The sequence below is a fragment of the Taudactylus pleione genome, unplaced genomic scaffold (genome assembly GCF_031769625.1).
Source record: "Taudactylus pleione unplaced genomic scaffold, aTauple2 ptg001095l, whole genome shotgun sequence".
Classification (NCBI taxonomy): domain Eukaryota; kingdom Metazoa; phylum Chordata; class Amphibia; order Anura; family Myobatrachidae; genus Taudactylus; species Taudactylus pleione.
In genome coordinates this window covers 2221654-2238850 of record NW_028285496.1, presented here as the reverse complement: position 1 = coordinate 2238850, position 17197 = coordinate 2221654, and the positions used below count along the sequence as shown (strand labels likewise).

The 17197-nt window shown below is 54.9% G+C and overlaps 1 protein-coding gene across 1 annotated transcript in view; it reads right to left on the bottom strand.

The window, feature by feature from the left end:
• GAP43 (growth associated protein 43) overlaps positions 1 to 4708 on the bottom strand; it is a 39266-nt gene extending 34558 nt beyond the window's left edge. Inside the window, exon 1 of the mRNA XM_088461777.1 lies at positions 4416 to 4708. Within this exon, the coding sequence (XP_088317903.1) occupies positions 4416 to 4559 (144 nt within the window). The 5' untranslated portion in view covers positions 4560 to 4708. The remainder of the gene's footprint in view (positions 1 to 4415) is intronic.
• Positions 4709 to 17197: the final 12489 nt, after the last annotated feature.

Here is a 17197-nt window from a genome sequence, read left to right as displayed (position 1 = left end):
GCCGAAAATCGTTGGTACGCAATATAGCGAGGGCCTGCTATTTTGAGTGACAGAATGAGGCGTATGTGGGTGGTAACAGGGGAAGGTGCTTGAAAACGGGGAGTGGAGATCCGATCGCAGGCGTGCTTAAAGGTCAAAACGGGCGTTTTAAGGGAGTGCATAATTAATACAGCAGCGTCATTGACCACGTCACTGGGTTATTTTATAGCCAGAACTGCTCGCAAATTTGTGGTAGCAAAAACCAACCACAAGAATAGCGAGCAGTTCATACGCTGGTCGATGTACTCGATTAATCTAATAAATAGCGGACATGACGTATGGTGCGAGCGGCCAGGGGGCGTTTTTAACAAATAAACGAGCGTATGTTTTGCACACTCGTTCAGACTTAGAGGTGTGAACAGACTGCAATGTGCGTACGGATCATTTGAATAGCCACCCCTTGTTTTTGAACGAACGAACGCAAATAGCGTACGGCTCTGAATGAGGGCCATTGCCCCTTACCTGTAAATACTAGTACTCCTTTCTTTCCAAACGCCTGCAAGCCGAGTCAGGAGTAGGGGCAAAAAAACAGAGGAGCAATTTGCTCTGAGATAAACCGTGGTGCAATGCAAGAAGTGCAAATGCAAAAATGTTTATTTGCATGCAGAACAAGCCTCTCCCAAATGTAATTGTCCCTGCATATATTACATCTGACACCCCCCGCAGTGCAGAATGGTTTTACCCAGGTGCAAATCGCTATTTTTTTCTGCGCTTACCCCCGTCTCTGAGTAAGGGCCGGCATGTCCAAGTCATCCTTGCTGCCTGATTACCATCAGAGATACATTTATACCATCTAGGCTGTGGGAATTTCATGCATAAGGAAATCCTGAAACAACTGTAGCCCACCAGGTGTACAGCAGCCTTTTCACACGGAATGTAAAGGTAATTATTCCAATTGCAACGCCTCTAGAGTCCGTGGTTCCACCAGTCCATAAGCGATTAAGCAAAACTGTGTTGGTCCCGTGGATACTACTTCCACAACAGGCGTGGTTTGGCTCCAGTGTATTCCCCATAATGGCGTTTGCTCTTGCCATATCCTGGACGCAACTATACATGATGATGTACTGTAACATTTACTTTTGTTTTTCCAACTTCCAGGGCGACTGTCCAGTAAACAGCCCAGATGAAATCGCCATGATGTGTGAAGTCCTCGGAGCTATTAAATATGCATCTGTTAAAATATTCCCGAAATTTCCTACTGGAAAATTGACTTTTTTTTTTTTTTTTGGTTCCAGAAGAAATCCTGAAATCCTGCACTCACGTTGTCTCTCCTCCCCTTGCTGGCAGCTCACCCAGACAGGAGCATGCGGTAGGAATATAGTCTTTAGATCTTGGCATTAGCTGGAAAGGTACCCATTTCATGTGCCATTGAGTTAAGGGTTTTGTTTTTTTTAACTGGGCCAGGAAAAGAATGTGGAACCTCAGCTTGTATGACATCTTTGATTGAGCCTTGCCATCACTAAAAGTACCCAAGTCCGCCTCTCCAAGGTGACTTACTGTACATCCCTGCCACTGGAGGAGAATTCATCTGCAGGACGTATAGAATAATGAAGACCTTTTGAATCACATATGGGTAGAGCAACGTCCCACCGTCAAATCCAATTCCTGCTCGACGTTAAATCATCTCCCTTCCTGCCTGGCGTTCGCCTCCTCACCAGGCACTTTTATACTGGAGTGTTTTTTTTTTCCCATGCCCCTAGGCGGCTCCAGTCATCAGCTCCAGAGAAGGGAGATGCCCCCTTGCTGGGATGCTGTCTGTCAAACATGCAAATCCACATCCACCGCCTGACAGCCTTTTAACTTAGAGTGTTTCATGCATGGCCCCAGTCAGCTGCACAGTATTCCTTACAGTCACTGCTTAAAGCACAATCTGTTCCAACTTTATCCACAGAGCCATCCGGATTGCGACCTATTGATTATGGTATCGGAATCACTCCAGGAGATAACATGACCATTATCCAGTTGCAGCAGGAATGACTCTTAATTGGACTGCACATAATAATAATAATAATATAATACCTTTTGCTCTTTTAATTGGCTTAAAGCTTAGGACCGCTGATGCCTCTAGTAATAGGCGTTATAGTGCTAGACGTACAGTGACACAACACACATTGACTACGCCAGCATCTCACATCAGTGCAGACAGAGGATCTCATTGTGGCTCTACAGATAGGTGTGGCATCCAGCCATCCCTACATAACGGAATCAGATATACTGTGCAGGGGACAGATAGGGGATGGGGGAAAATACATGCACCTTGGATAAAATGTATCAATGGCTTTGAAATCTACTTTAAACCATGAATATTTTGTTTGCAGCCTTTATACATTTACACCTTTCTGTCGTTTATTATTTTTTTTAATCCTTTTTTTTCTTCTCAATAAAAATTTAAAGGCGCGAACCTGATGGCGAAGCACAGACGGGGTTATAGCAGGTACAGGTGCTGACTGTGGGGGCAGATTGGGTTCTAAATATTCTTCTCTGTATTCTCAGTGGGATACTGGGGCAGCTGAATTGTAATTTTGGAGATCACAAGAAGCAATTACCACTGGAGCGTCACAAAATCATCCATGAATTCAGCTCATTGAAGGTGTGCAGCCGGTTACTCACAAACCAATGATCATTCCCTTCTCCTCTCTGTCTGTCGCTCACACAGTAGCTGAGCAAAGCGCTTATTCTGCATCAAACCGATAAAGCTATTGGTAAACGTACAGTATTAATGACAACTGTTACCTGGTAGCAACAAAGCAGTGATGATAATATATATATATATATATATATATATGTATATATATATATATATATATGCATAAGAAAGTGTTCCCCTGAGCTGGCAATTTACTTATCCAAAATGCATTTCGGATATATAATTACAGACTTTGGACTGTGGAATGTGTTCTGCACATTAAATGACACATTGCCAGGAACATTTTGGCATGTGCTGCTCCATCCCAGCTGGGGCTAGGTCTCCCAGCCCCTCCATCACTCCCTGGGTCTGGCTGACCCCACCCATATCTATCTCTCCCCCCCCCCCCCCCACCATTCTACAAGTGCTGCACGTTACCAGCCACACCTTTAACCCTTCCATAGCCGCAAGGGCTAAAGCCACAGGAAATGGAATAAACTATTATTTGGACCATAAGTCCCCATCACCAAAGGTTTACCGGTTATATAATCCCTGGTGCAAATCACCGGAGACAGGGGAGCAGCCACCTATAGTGTACAGACCAGCCGGGCTCACACCCACAGACACCTCAAACCTGTCCTGTTCTTATCCATTTCTATACAGTAAATGCTGAAGCTGATACAATGTATTAGACAAATCGCCTCCTTTGTGCTGGTATGATAAAAAGCACAGCTGGATATTCTCCCACTGTAGATCTTTATACTGGGCGACACCCCTATCTCAGATAATGTTACGCCACCGTAATAGGTGTCATACTCCTCATCCTCCATAATATACATGTTGTACTTCTCTGGCATTAATCAGGGCTTTGCAATCGCAGGTTGCACTGTACGGGTGTCGCCTAATTCCAAATAGACATTCCACTTGTTACACACACAATGCAGCCAGCCAGGGCACCCGCTGAATGGTAGAATGAAGACATACAGGGGATTTTTTCTTCCCCCCCCCCCCAAAAAAAAAACCCAATCAAATGCAGATCTGGACCTGAACGTTATTACACCGTTAAATTCAGGTGTCACCTAATCTTTTACTTGTAAGTGTCACCAACCCCCCCCCCCCCCCTTCCCCCGACTGGTAACAGGTCCCCCGGAATGTGCCAGGGGAGGGGGTCCTCCCTGCTCCCAGCTGCTGCCCAGCTGTTCCAGCCACTGGGATTGGGATGAAGTGGGTGTCGTGTTAACAGCGGAAAAGCTTGTTCTTCTATCCCCCAGCTTATAATAATTCTCCACAGCTAATTGCTTTAGCATTGAACTCATTGTACTCCTTAATACAACAACAGGTTTAATCCTCCGCTCTGCCCATCGTCAGACGTGCCGGTAATACCCGCACACAATGCTCCTCACATCCAGACGATGCTCCTGGAGACTGCCAGGGGGAATCTTACCATGTACAAAATACAAAATCTAATAGCAAAGCTAAATACATAAATGCCACCCCGCTGGAATGCCAGCCATCCAGCCTACCGCAGCGCAGACCCTAAAGGATGCTCTAAACCTAGTACATTGCCCAAAAAATGGCAGGTAAGGATGAATCGCTACAACTACAGGAGCCCCTCAGCCCTCTGTCATATGCACCCATGCATAAAAAGGTGTGAGCATTAGACAAAATGGGGGTCTTCATGGAATGACACCAGCATCCCCCCCCCCACCCCACCCAGATGACCCCAAGATTAGTAAAAAGTGGGATTTACCTGTTTGGTCCTCCTCATACAGCACAGCATGGTTAGATGTGGTGGTCTGATCTCCTCCTTCCTTCCTGTCTCCTTCTCTTCTTCCTCTCCTCTCTCTCTCTCTGTCTCCCCCTCTCTCACACACACATAGACAGGCACACACATACAGCAGGGGGCTAGCAGCAGAATCTGGAGGGTCTGTCCCTTCTGCACATCACATGCACGCCCTCTCTCTCTCTCTCTCTCTCTCGCTGTATCTTCCTCAAGACTTGTTCGCTGGCTCTCAATGACTCCTCGCCTCCTCTGTGCCTCTTCCCAGCCCGCCCTGACAGCCGCCTCCTCCAGTCCCCTCTCATGAATATTTAAACAGCGACAATCTGTACCCAATTACCCACCACTTCCCCTGCACAGCATAAGCAGAGGGGGCAGCTCTACCTCAATTTCTTCATTTCTTTATCTACTTATGTCATTTAGTGGCTGCTCCCCCTCCCTCCTGTCTGCCCAGGCTGAAATAGCATCTCTCTAGCCTGGGGGAGAGGAGCAGGGTGTGATCACCCCCCTGACCCATTGTTTAGGGTGTGAGGAGAAGCCTGAGGACCATCCGTGAGATCATCCTCTATGTGGCATCACTGGGGGAGGACACGGTATAGGTCAGCTCCATCTGCCTCCCCGCACACACCTGTATATCACATTACCTGTCTATCACTGTCCCCCGGTTACATAGGGAGATAGTCAGGTATAAGATAGGTAGAGAATAATATATGAGATAGATATGAGAGAAAGATAGATAGATATATGATATAGAGATACATATGCAATAGATAGATATGAGATAGATAGATATATGAGATAGAGATAGATATGAGATAGATAGATAGATAGATAGATAGATAGATAGATAGATAGATAGATAGATAGATAGATATGAGATAGATAGATATATGAGATAGAGATAGATATGAGATAGATAGATATAGATAGATATGAGAGAGAGAGATATGAGGTAGATAGATATGAGAGAGATAGATAGATAGATATTAGATAGATAGATAGATAGATAGATGAGATAGAGATACATATTAGATAGATATATCTATCTATCTCATATATTATCTATCTCATATCTATCTATATATCTCATATCTATGATATAGATAGATAAATGAGATAGATAAGATATATCTATCTAATATGTATCTCTATCTCATCTATCTATCTATCTATCTATCTATCTATCTATCTATCTCATATCTGTCTATCTAATATATTATCTATCTAATATCTATCTATCTAATATCTATCTATCTAATATCTACCTATATATCTCTCATATTATCTATCTGAGAGATAGATAGATATGAGATAGATAGATAGATAGATAGATAGATAGATAGATAGAGACCCTCCAACATGACCCGTTCCATTAGCTACAAAATGCTCTGCTCCCGGACTTCCCTCTTGATTTATGATTGCAGCCACCTGTGTCGAAACACCTGTCTCATCAGTTAACGGAAAAAATTAACTAAGAGGCGGGTTCTATTCTGTTTTGCAGCGGTTTCTAAATGACCGGCCTGTTCTGTTCTATTCTAAAATGTGTTTTGACTGCGGTTTGGTGGCGGTTTTGCTATCTGCAGATTTACTAAGGCCAAAACCGCTGCAAAACTGCCGTCAAAACACATTTTAGAATAGAACAGATGTCTGCTGGTCTGGAGCCCGGACTGATACATGAAATATAGAAAGGCTACAGTAGCAACGAGTGACCCCTTTCCCGCCAAACAGCCCATATTGAACAATTCGTTTTCACATTTGATAAATAACAATCCACCTCCACAAACTCAACACCACATTCAGTTATTTGCTCCTAAACCATCAAATAACCTGCCCTCATCAATACATGTATCTCTTGTAGCGAAGAATAACTAGACCTAGCCTTCACCATTACATTATTAGTCTACACACCTCCAGCCATTTTACATAGAGCCCTTCACCCCCCACATGTCCCCCCTGCACAGCAGCCTTTCACACATGTCCCCCCCTGCACACCAGCCCGTCACACATGTCCCCCCCTGCCCAGCAGCCTGTCACACATGTCCCCCCCTGCACACCAGCCCGTCACACATGTCCCCCCCTGCACAGCAGCCCGTCACTCATGTCCCCCCTGCACAACAGCCCGTCACACATGTCCCCCCCTGCCCAGCAGCCCGTCACACATGTCCCCCCCCGCACAGCAGCCTGTCACACATGTCCCCCCTGCACATCAGCCCGTCACACATGTCCCCCCCTGCACAACAGCCCGTCACACATGTCCCCCCCCTGCACAGCAGCCCGTCACTCATGTCCCCCCTGCACAACAGCCTGTCACACATGTCCCCCCCCGCACAGCAGCCTGTCACACATGTCCCCCCTGCACATCAGCCCGTCACACATGTCCCCCCTGCTCATCAGCCCGTCACACATGTCCCCCCCTGTACAGCAGCCCGTCACACATGTCCCCCCTGCACAACAGCCCGTCACACATGTCCCCCCCCTGCACAGCAGCCTCACACATGTCCCCCCCTGCACAGCAGCCAGTCACACATGTCCCCCCTGCACAACAGCCCGTCACACATGTCCCCCCCCTGCACAGCAGCCCGTCACACATGCCCCCCCCTGCACAGCAGCCCGTCACACATGTCCCCCCCTGCACAACAGCCCGTCACACATGTCCACCCCTGCACAGCAGCCTGTCACACATGTCCCCCCCCCGCACAGTAGCCTGTCACACATGTCCCCCCTGCACATCAGCCTGTCACACATGTCCCCCCTGCACAGCACCCTGTCACACATACCCCCCTGCACAGCAGCCTCTCACACATGTCCCCCTTGCACAGTAGACTGTCACGGAATTGGTATGATATCCCGGCTGCCGCATGGCCGGGAGTTCGAATCTCAGCAGTGGCAGCCTGACAAAACAGCAGAGCCCAGCAGCACTGGAAATCCTGATCGTGCCCTAAACCAAACCTTCCTCCCCCGCGGCTGTCCGATCGGGATGCCGGGCACCCGGTCTCCCGGCGCCGGGGAAATGACAGGCGGCTAGATATAGACGCCGGTCATTTATCCCACCCAGGGATAAAGCAGCCGGCTTCCAGATTGTACACCCCTGTCACACGTACCCCCTGCACAGCAGCCTGTCACACATGTTCCCCCAGCATAGTAGCCTGTCACACATGTCCCCCCAGCATAGTAGCCTGTCACACATGTCCCCCCTGCACATCAGCCTGTCACACATGTCCCCCCTGCACAGAAGCCTGTCACGGAATTGGTATGATATCCCGGCTGCCGCATGGCCGGGAGTTCGAATCTCAGCAGTGGCAGCCTGACAAAACAGCAGAGCCCGACAGCGCTGGAAATCCTGATCGTGGTAAGGTAAGTATCAACTACTCTAACCTAATCCCCCTAACCCTCCTTAGGGGTTCCTAACCCTAACCTCCACTCCCTGGGCCTAACCCTAATCCACCCTTCCCTGCAGCCTAAACCTAAGTCCCCCAGGGGGTGCCTAACCCTAACCCTCCCTCCACATAGCCTAACCCTAATTCTCCTGGGGGGGGGGTGCCTAACCCTAAGTCCCCGCCGGGTGCCCTAAACCAAACCCTCCTCCCCCGCGGCTGTCCGATCGGGATGCCGGGCACCCGGTCTCCCGGCGCCGGGGAAATGACAGGCGGCTAGATATAGACGCCGGTCATTTATCCCACCCAGGGATAAAGCAGCCGGCATCCAGATTGTACACCCCTGTCACACGTACCCCCTGCACAGCAGCCTGTCACACATGTCCCCCCTGCATAGTAGACTGTCACACATGTCCCCCTTGCACATCAGCCTGTCCCACATGTCCCCCCTGCACATCAGCCTGTCCCACAAAGTCCCCCCCGCACAGTAGCCTGTCACACATGTCCCCCCCGCACAGAAGCCTGTCACACATGTCCCCCCCGCACAAAAGCCTGTCACACATGTCCCCCCCGCAAAGTAGCCTGTCACACATGTCCCCCCCGCACAGAAGCCTGTCACACATGTCCCCCCCGCACAGAAGCCTGTCACACATGCCCCCCCTGCATAGTAGCCTGTCACACATGCCCCCCCTGCATAGTAGCCTGTTACACATGTGTCCCCTTGCACAGCAGCCTGTCACACATGTCCCCCCTGCACATCAGCCTGTCACACATGTCCCCCCTGCACAGTAGCCTGTCACACATGTCCCCCCTGCACATCAGCCTGTCACACATGTCCCCCCTGCACAGTAGCCTGTCACACGTGTCCCCCCCTGCACAGTAGCCTGTCACACGTGTCCCCCCCTGCACAGTAGCCTGTCACACATGCCCCCCCTGCACAGTAGCCTGTCACACATGTCCCCCCCTGCACAGCAGCCTGTCCCACATGCACCCCCTGCACAGTAGCCTGTCACACATGTCCCCTCCTGCACAGCAGCCTGTCCCACATGCACCCCCTGCACATCAGCCTGTCACACATGTCCCCCCTGCTCATCAGCCTGTCACACATGTCCCCCCTGCTCATCAGCCTGTCACACATGTCCCCCCTGCACAGCAGCCTGTCACACATGCCCCCCATGCTCATCAACCTGTTACACATGTCCCCCCTGCACAATAGCCTGTCACACATGCCCCCCCTGCACAGTAGCCTGTCACACATGCCCCCCCTGCACAGTAGCCTGTCACACATGTCCCCCCTGCACATCAGCCTGTCACACATGTCCCCCCTGCACAGCAGCCTGTCACACATGCCCCCCTGCACAGCAGCCTGTCCCACAAAGTCCCCCCCCGCACAGTAGCCTGTCACACATGTCCCCCCTGCACAGTAGCCTGTCACACATGTCCCCCCTGCATAGTAGCCTGTCACACATGTCCCCCCTGCAAAGTAGCCTGTCACACATGCCCCCCCTGCATAGTAGCCTGTCACACATGCCCCCCCTGCATAGTAGCCTGTCACACATACCCCCCCTGCATAGTAGCCTGTCACACATGCCCCCCCTGCACAGTAGCCTGTCACACATGTCCCCCCCTGCACAGTAGCCTGTCACACATGCCCCCCCTGCACAGTAGCCTGTCACACATGTCCCCCCTGCACATCAGCCTGTCACACATGTCCCCCCTGCACAGCAGCCTGTCACACATGCCCCCCTGCACAGCAGCCTGTCCCACAAAGTCCCCCCCCGCACAGTAGCCTGTCACACATGTCCCCCCTGCACAGTAGCCTGTCACACATGTCCCCCCTGCACAGTAGCCTGTCACACATGTCCCCCCTGCATAGTAGCCTGTCACACATGCCCCCCCTGCATAGTAGCCTGTCACACATGCCCCCCCTGCATAGTAGCCTGTCACACATACCCCCCCTGCATAGTAGCCTGTCACACATGCCCCCCCTGCACAGTAGCCTGTCACACATGTCCCCCATGCACAGTAGCCTCTCACACATTTCCCCCCGGCACAGCAGCCCGTCACACATGTTCCCCCTGCACATCAGCCTGTCACACATGCCCCCCCTGCACAATATCCTGTCACACATGTCCCCCTTGCACAGAAGCCTGTCACGGAATTGGTATGATATCCCGGCTGCCGCATGGCCGGGAGTTCGAATCTCAGCAGTGGCAGCCTGACAAAACAGCAGAGCCCGACAGCGCTGGAAATCCTGATCGTGGTAAGGTAAGTATCAACTAGTCTAACCTAATCCCCCTAACCCTCCTTAGGGGTTCCTAACCCTAACCTCCACTCCCTGGGCCTAACCCTAATCCCCCCTTCCCTGCAGCCTAAACCTAAGTCCCCCGGGGGGTGCCTAACCTTAACCCTCCCTCCCCATAGCCTAACCCTAATTCTCCTGGGGGGGGGGGTGCCTAACCCTGTCCCCGCCGGGTGCCCTAAACCTAACCCTCCTCCCCCGCGGCTGTCCGATCGGGATGCCGGGCACCCGGTCTCCCGGCGCCGGGGAAATGACAGGCGGCTAGATATAGACGCCGGTCATTTATCCCACCCAGGGATAAAGCAGCCGGCTTCCCGATTGTATACCCCTGTCACACGTCCCCCCTGAACAGCAGCCTGTCACACGTCCCCCCTGCACATCAGCCTGTCACACATGTCCCCCCTGCACATCAGCCTGTCCCACAAAGTCCCCCCCGCACAGTAGCCTGTCACACATGTCCCCCCCCGCACAGAAGCCTGTCACACATGTCCCCCCCGCACAGAAGCCTGTCACACATGCCCCCCCTGCATAGTAGCCTGTCACACATGCCCCCCCTGCATAGTAGCCTGTCACACATGTGTCCCCTTGCACAGCAGCCTGTCACACATGCCCCCCCTGCACATCAGCCTGTCACACATGTCCCCCCCTGCACAGTAGCCTGTCACACATGTCCCCCCCCCGCACAGAAGCCTGTCACACATGTCCCCCCCACACAGAAGCCTGTCCCACATGTCCCCCCCTGCACAGTAGCCTGTCCCACATGCCCCCCCTGCACAGTAGCCTGTCCCACATGTCCCCCCCTGCACAGTAGCCTGTCCCACATGTCCCCCCTGCTCATCAGCCTGTCACACATGTCCCCCCTGCTCATCAGCCTGTTACACATGTCCCCCCTGCACAGCAGCCTGTCACACATGCCCCCCTGCTCATCAGCCTGTTACACATGTCCCCCCTGCACAATAGCCTGTCACACATGCCCCCCCTGCACAGCAGCCTGTTACACATGTCCCCCCCTGCACAGTAGCCTGTCACACATGTCCCCCCCTGCACAGTAGCCTTTCACACATGCCCCCCCCTGCACAGTAGCCTGTCACACATGTCCCCCCTGCACATCAGCCTGTCACACATGCCCCCCCTGCACAGCAGCCTGTCACACATGCCCCCCCTGCACAGCAGCCTGTCACACATGTCCCCCCTTGCACAGCAGCCTGTCCCACAAAGTCCCCCCCGCACAGTAGCCTGTCACACATGTCCCCCCTGCACAGTAGCCTGTCACACATGCCCCCCCTGCATAGTAGCCTGTCACACATGCCCCCCCTTGCATAGTACCTGTCACACATGCCCCCCCTTGCACAGTATCCTGTCACACATGTCCCCCATGCACAGTAGCCTGTCACACATGTCCCCCATGCACAGCAGCCCGTCACACATTTCCCCCCTGCACAGCAGCCCGTCACACATGTCCCCCCGGCCCAGCAGCCCGTCAGACATGTCCCCCCTGCACATCAGCCTGTCACACATGTCCCCCTTGCACAGAAGCCTGTCACACATGCCCCCCTGCACAATATCCTGTCACACATGTCCCCCTTGCACAGAAGCCTGTCACGGAATTGGTATGATATCCCGGCTGCCGCATGGCCGGGAGTTCGAATCTCAGCAGTGGCAGCCTGACAAAACAGCAGAGCCCGACAGCGCTGGAAATCCTGATCGTGGTAAGGTAAGTATATCAACTAGTCTAACCTAATCTCCCTAACCCTCATTAGGGGGTCCTAACCCTAACCTCCACTCCCTGGGCCTAACCCTAATCCCCCCTTCCCTGCTGCCTAAACCTAAGTCCCCTGGGGGGTGCCTAACCCTAACCCTCCCTCCCCATAGCCTAACCCTAATTCTCCTGGGGGGGGGGTGCCTAACTCTAAGTCCCCGCCGGGTGCCCTAAACCTAACCGTCCTCCCCTGCGGCTGTCCGATCGGGATGCCGGGCACCCGGTCTCCCGGCGCCGGGGAAATGACAGGCGGCTAGATATAGACGCCGGTCATTTATCTCACCCAGGGATAAAGCAGCCGGCTTCCCGATTGTATACCCCTGTCACACATGTCCCCCCTGCTCATCAGCCTGTCACACATGTCCCCCCTGCTCATCAGCCTGTTACACGTCCCCCCTGCACAGCAGCCTGTCACACATGCCCCCCTGCTCATCAGCCTGTTACACATGTCCCCCCTGCACAATAGCCTATCACACATGTCCCCCCCTGCACAGTAGCCTGTCACACATGTCCCCCCTGCACATCAGCCTGTCACACATGCCCCCCCTGCACAGCAGCCTGTCACACATGCCCCCCTTGCACAGCAGCCTGTCACACATGCCCCCCTGCACAGCAGCCTGTCACACATGCCCCCCCTGCACAGCAGCCTCTCACACATGTCCCCCCCTTGCACAGCAGCCTGTCCCACAAAGTCCCCCCCCGCACAGTAGCCTGTCACACATGTCCCCCCTGCACAGTAGCCTGTCACACATGTCCCCCCTGCATAGTAGCCTGTCACACATGCCCCCCCTGCATAGTACCTGTCACACATGCCCCCCCTTGCACAGTATCCTGTCACACATGTCCCCCATGCACAGTATCCTGTCACACATGTCCCCCATGCACAGTAGCCTGTCACACATGTCCCCCATGCACAGTAGCCTCTCACACATTTCCCCCCTGCACAGCAGCCCGTCACACATGTTCCCCCTGCACAGCAGCCCGTCACACATGTTCCCCTTGCACAGCAGCCCGTCACACATGTCCCCCCGGCACAGCAGCCCGTCAGACATGTCCCCCCTGCACATCAGCCTGTCACACATGTCCCCCTTGCACAGAAGCCTGTCACACATGCCCCCCCTGCACAATATCCTGTCACACATGTCCCCCTTGCACAGAAGCCTGTCACGGAATTGGTATGATATCCCGGCTGCCGCATGGCCGGGAGTTCGAATCTCAGCAGTGGCAGCCTGACAAAACAGCAGAGCCCGACAGCGCTGGAAATCCTGATCGTGGTAAGGTAAGTATATCAACTAGTCTAACCTAATCTCCCTAACCCTCCTTAGGGGGTCCTAACCCTAACCTCCACTCCCTGGGCCTAACCCTAATCCCCCCTTCCCTGCTGCCTAAACCTAAGTCCCCTGGGGGGTGCCTAACCCTAACCCTCCCTCCCCATAGCCTAACCCTAATTCTCCTGGGGGGGGGGTGCCTAACTCTAAGTCCCCGCCGGGTGCCCTAAACCTAACCGTCCTCCCCTGCGGCTGTCCGATCGGGATGCCGGGCACCCGGTCTCCTGGCGCCGGGGAAATGACAGGCGGCTATATATAGACGCCGGTCATTTATCTCACCCAGAGATAAAGCAGCCGGCTTCCCGATTGTATACCCCTGTCACACATGTCCCCCCTGCACAGCAGCCTGTCACACATGTCCCCCCTGCATAGTAGCCTGTCACACATGTCCCCCCTGCACATCAGCCTGTCCCACAAAGTCCCCCCCGCACAGTAGCCTGTCACACATGTCCCTCCCGCACAGTAGCCTGTCACACATGTCCCTCCCGCACAGTAGCCTGTCACACATGTTCCCCCCCCACAGAAGCCTGTCACACATGTCCCCCCCGCACAGTAGCCTGTCACACATGTCCCCCCCCGCACAGTAGCCTGTCACACATGTCCCCCCCCGCACAGAAGCCTGTCACACATGCCCCCCCTGCACAGTAGCCTGTCACACATACCCCCCCTGCACAGCAGCCTGTCACACATGCCCCCCCTGCACATCAGCCTGTCACACATGCCCCCCCTGCACAGTAGCCTGTCCCACATTTCCCCCCCTGCACAGTAGCCTGTCCCACATGTCCCCCCTGCACATCAGCCTGTCACACATGCCCCCCCTGCACAATATCCTGTCCCACAAAGTCCCCCCCCCCGCACAGTAGCCTGTCACACATGTCCCCCCTGCACAGTAGACTGTCACGCATGTCCCTCCTGCATAGTAGCCTGTCACACATGCACCCCCTGCATAGTAGCCTGTCACACATGCCCCCCCTGCATAGTAGCCTGTCACACATGCCCCCCTGCATAGTAGCCTGTCAAACATGCTCCCCCTGCATAGTAGCCTGTCACACATGTCCCCCATGCATAGTAGCCTGTCACACATGCCCCCCCATGCATAGTAGCCTGTCACACATGCCCCTCCCATGCATAGTAGCCTGTCACACATGCCCCTCCTGCATAGTAGCCTGTCACACATGCCCCCCCTTGCACAGTAGCCTGTCACACATGCCCCCCATGCATAGTAGCCTGTCACACATGCCCCTCCCATGCATAGTAGCCTGTCACACATGCCCCTCCTGCATAGTAGCCTGTCACACATGCCCCCCCTTGCACAGTAGCCTGTCACACATGCCCCCCATGCATAGTAGCCTGTCACACATGCCCCCCATGCATAGTAGCCTGTCACACATGTCCCCCCTGCATAGTAGCCTGTCACACATTTTCCCCCTGCACATCAGCCCGTCACACATTTCCCCCTGCACATCAGCCCGTCACACATGTCCCCCATGCACAGTAGCCCGTCACACATGTCCCCCCTGCACATCAGCCCGTCACACATTTCCCCCCTGCACATCAGCCCGTCACACATGTCCCCCCTGCACAGCACCGTCACACATGTCACCCCCCTGCACAGTAGCCTGTCACACATGTCCCCCCTGCACAGCAGCCTGTCACACATGCCCCCCCTGCACAGCAGCCTGTCACACATGTCCCCCCTGCACATCACCCTGTCATACATGCCCCCCCTGCTCATCAGCCCGTCACACATTCCCCCCCCTGCTCATCAGCCTGTCACACATGTCCCCCCTGCACAGCAGCCTGTCACACATGCCCCCCCTGCTCATCAGCCTGTTACACATGTCCCCCCCTGCACAGTAGCCTGTCACACATGTCCCCCCTGCACATCAGCCCGTCACACATTTCCCCCCTGCACATCAGCCCGTCACACATTTCTCCCCTGCACATCAGCCCGTCACACATGTCCCCCATGCACAGTAGCCCCGTCACACATGTCCCCCCTGCACATCAGCCTGTCACACATGTCCCCCCTGTACAGAAGCCCGTCACACGTTCCCCCTGCACAGCAGCCCGTCACACATGTCCCCCCTGCACAGCAGCCCGTCACACATGTCCCCCCGGCACAGCAGCCCGTCAGACATGTCCCCCTTGCACAGAAGCCCGTCACACATGCCCCCCCTGCATAGTAGCCCGTCACACATGTCCCCCCTGCATAGTAGCCCGTCACACATGTCCCCCTGCACAGAAGCCCGTCACACATGTCCCCCACCACAGAAGCCCGTCACACATGTCCCCCTTGCACATCAGCCCGTCACACATGTCCCCCTTGCACAGCAGCCCGTCACACATGTCCCCCCTGCACAGAAGCCCGTCACACATGCCCCCCCTGCACAGCAGCCCGTCACACATGTCCCCCCCGGCACAGCAGCCCGTCACACATGTCCCCCCGGCACAGCAGCCCGTCAGACATGTCCCCCTTGCACATCAGCCTGTCACACATGCCCCCCCTGCACAGTAGCCCGTCACATGTCCCCCCTGCACATCAGCCCGTCACACATGCCCCCCCTGCACAGCAGCCTGTCACACATGCCCCCCCTGCACAGTAGCCTGTCACACATGCCCCCCCTGCACAGAGGCCCGTCACACATGCCCCCCCTGCACAGAGGCCCGTCACACAGGCCCCCCCTGCACAGAGGCCCGTCACACAGGCCCCCCCTGCACATCAGCCCGTCACACATGTTCCCCCTGCACATCAGCCCGTCACACATGTCCCCCTGCACAGCAGCCTGTCACACATGCCCCCCCTGCACAGCAGCCTGTCACACATGCCCCCCCTGCACAGTAGCCTGTCACACATGCCCACCCTGCACAGAGGCCCGTCACACATGCCCCCCCTGCACAGAGGCCCGTCACACAGGCCCCCCCTGCACAGAGGCCCGTCACACATGTCCCCCCTGCACATCAGCCCGTCACACATGTCCCCCCTGCACATCAGCCCGTCACACATGTCCCCCAAGCACAGTAGCCCGTCACACATGTCCCCCATGCACAGTAGCCCGTCACACATGTCCCCCCTGCACAGAAGCCTGTCACACATGTTCCCCCTGCACATCAGCCCGTCACACATGTCCCCCCTGCACAGCAGCCCGTCACACATGTCCCCCCGGCACAGTAGCCCGTCAGACATGTCCCCCCCTGCCCAGCAGCCCGTCACACATGTCCCCCACATGCCCCCCCTGCACAGTAGCCTGTCACACATGCCCCCCCCTGCACAGTAGCCTGTCACACATGCCCCCCCCGCACAGTAGCCTGTCACACATGCCCCCACCTGCACAGCAGCCTGTCACACATGTCCCCCATGCACAGTAGCCTGTCACACATGTCCCCCATGCACAGTAGCCTGTCACACATGCCCCCCCCCCCTGCACAGTAGCCTGTCACACATGCCCCCCCCTGCACAGTAGCCCGTCACACATGTCACCCCCCCTGCACAGCAGCCTGTCACACATGCCCCCCCTGCATAGTAGCCTGTCACACATGCCCCCCCTGCATAGTAGCCTGTCACACATGTCCCCCATGCATAGTAGCCTGTCACACATGTCCCCCATGCACAGTAGCCTGTCACACATGTCCCCACCTGCACAGCAGCCTGTCACACATGTCCCCCATGCATAGTAGCCTGTCACACATGCCCCCCCTGCATAGTAGCCCGTCACACATGTCACCCCCCTGCACAGCAGCCTGGCACACATGTCCCCCATGCACAGTAGCCTGTCACACATGTCCCCCATGCACAGTAGCCTGTCACACATGTCCCCCATGCACAGTAGCCTGTCACACATGTCCCCCATGCACAGTAGCCTGTCACACATGCCCCCCCCTGCACAGTAGCCTGGCACACATGTCCCCCATGCACAGTAGCCTGTCACACATGTCCCCCATGCACAGTAGCCTGTCACACATGTCCCCCATGCACAGTAGCCCGTCAC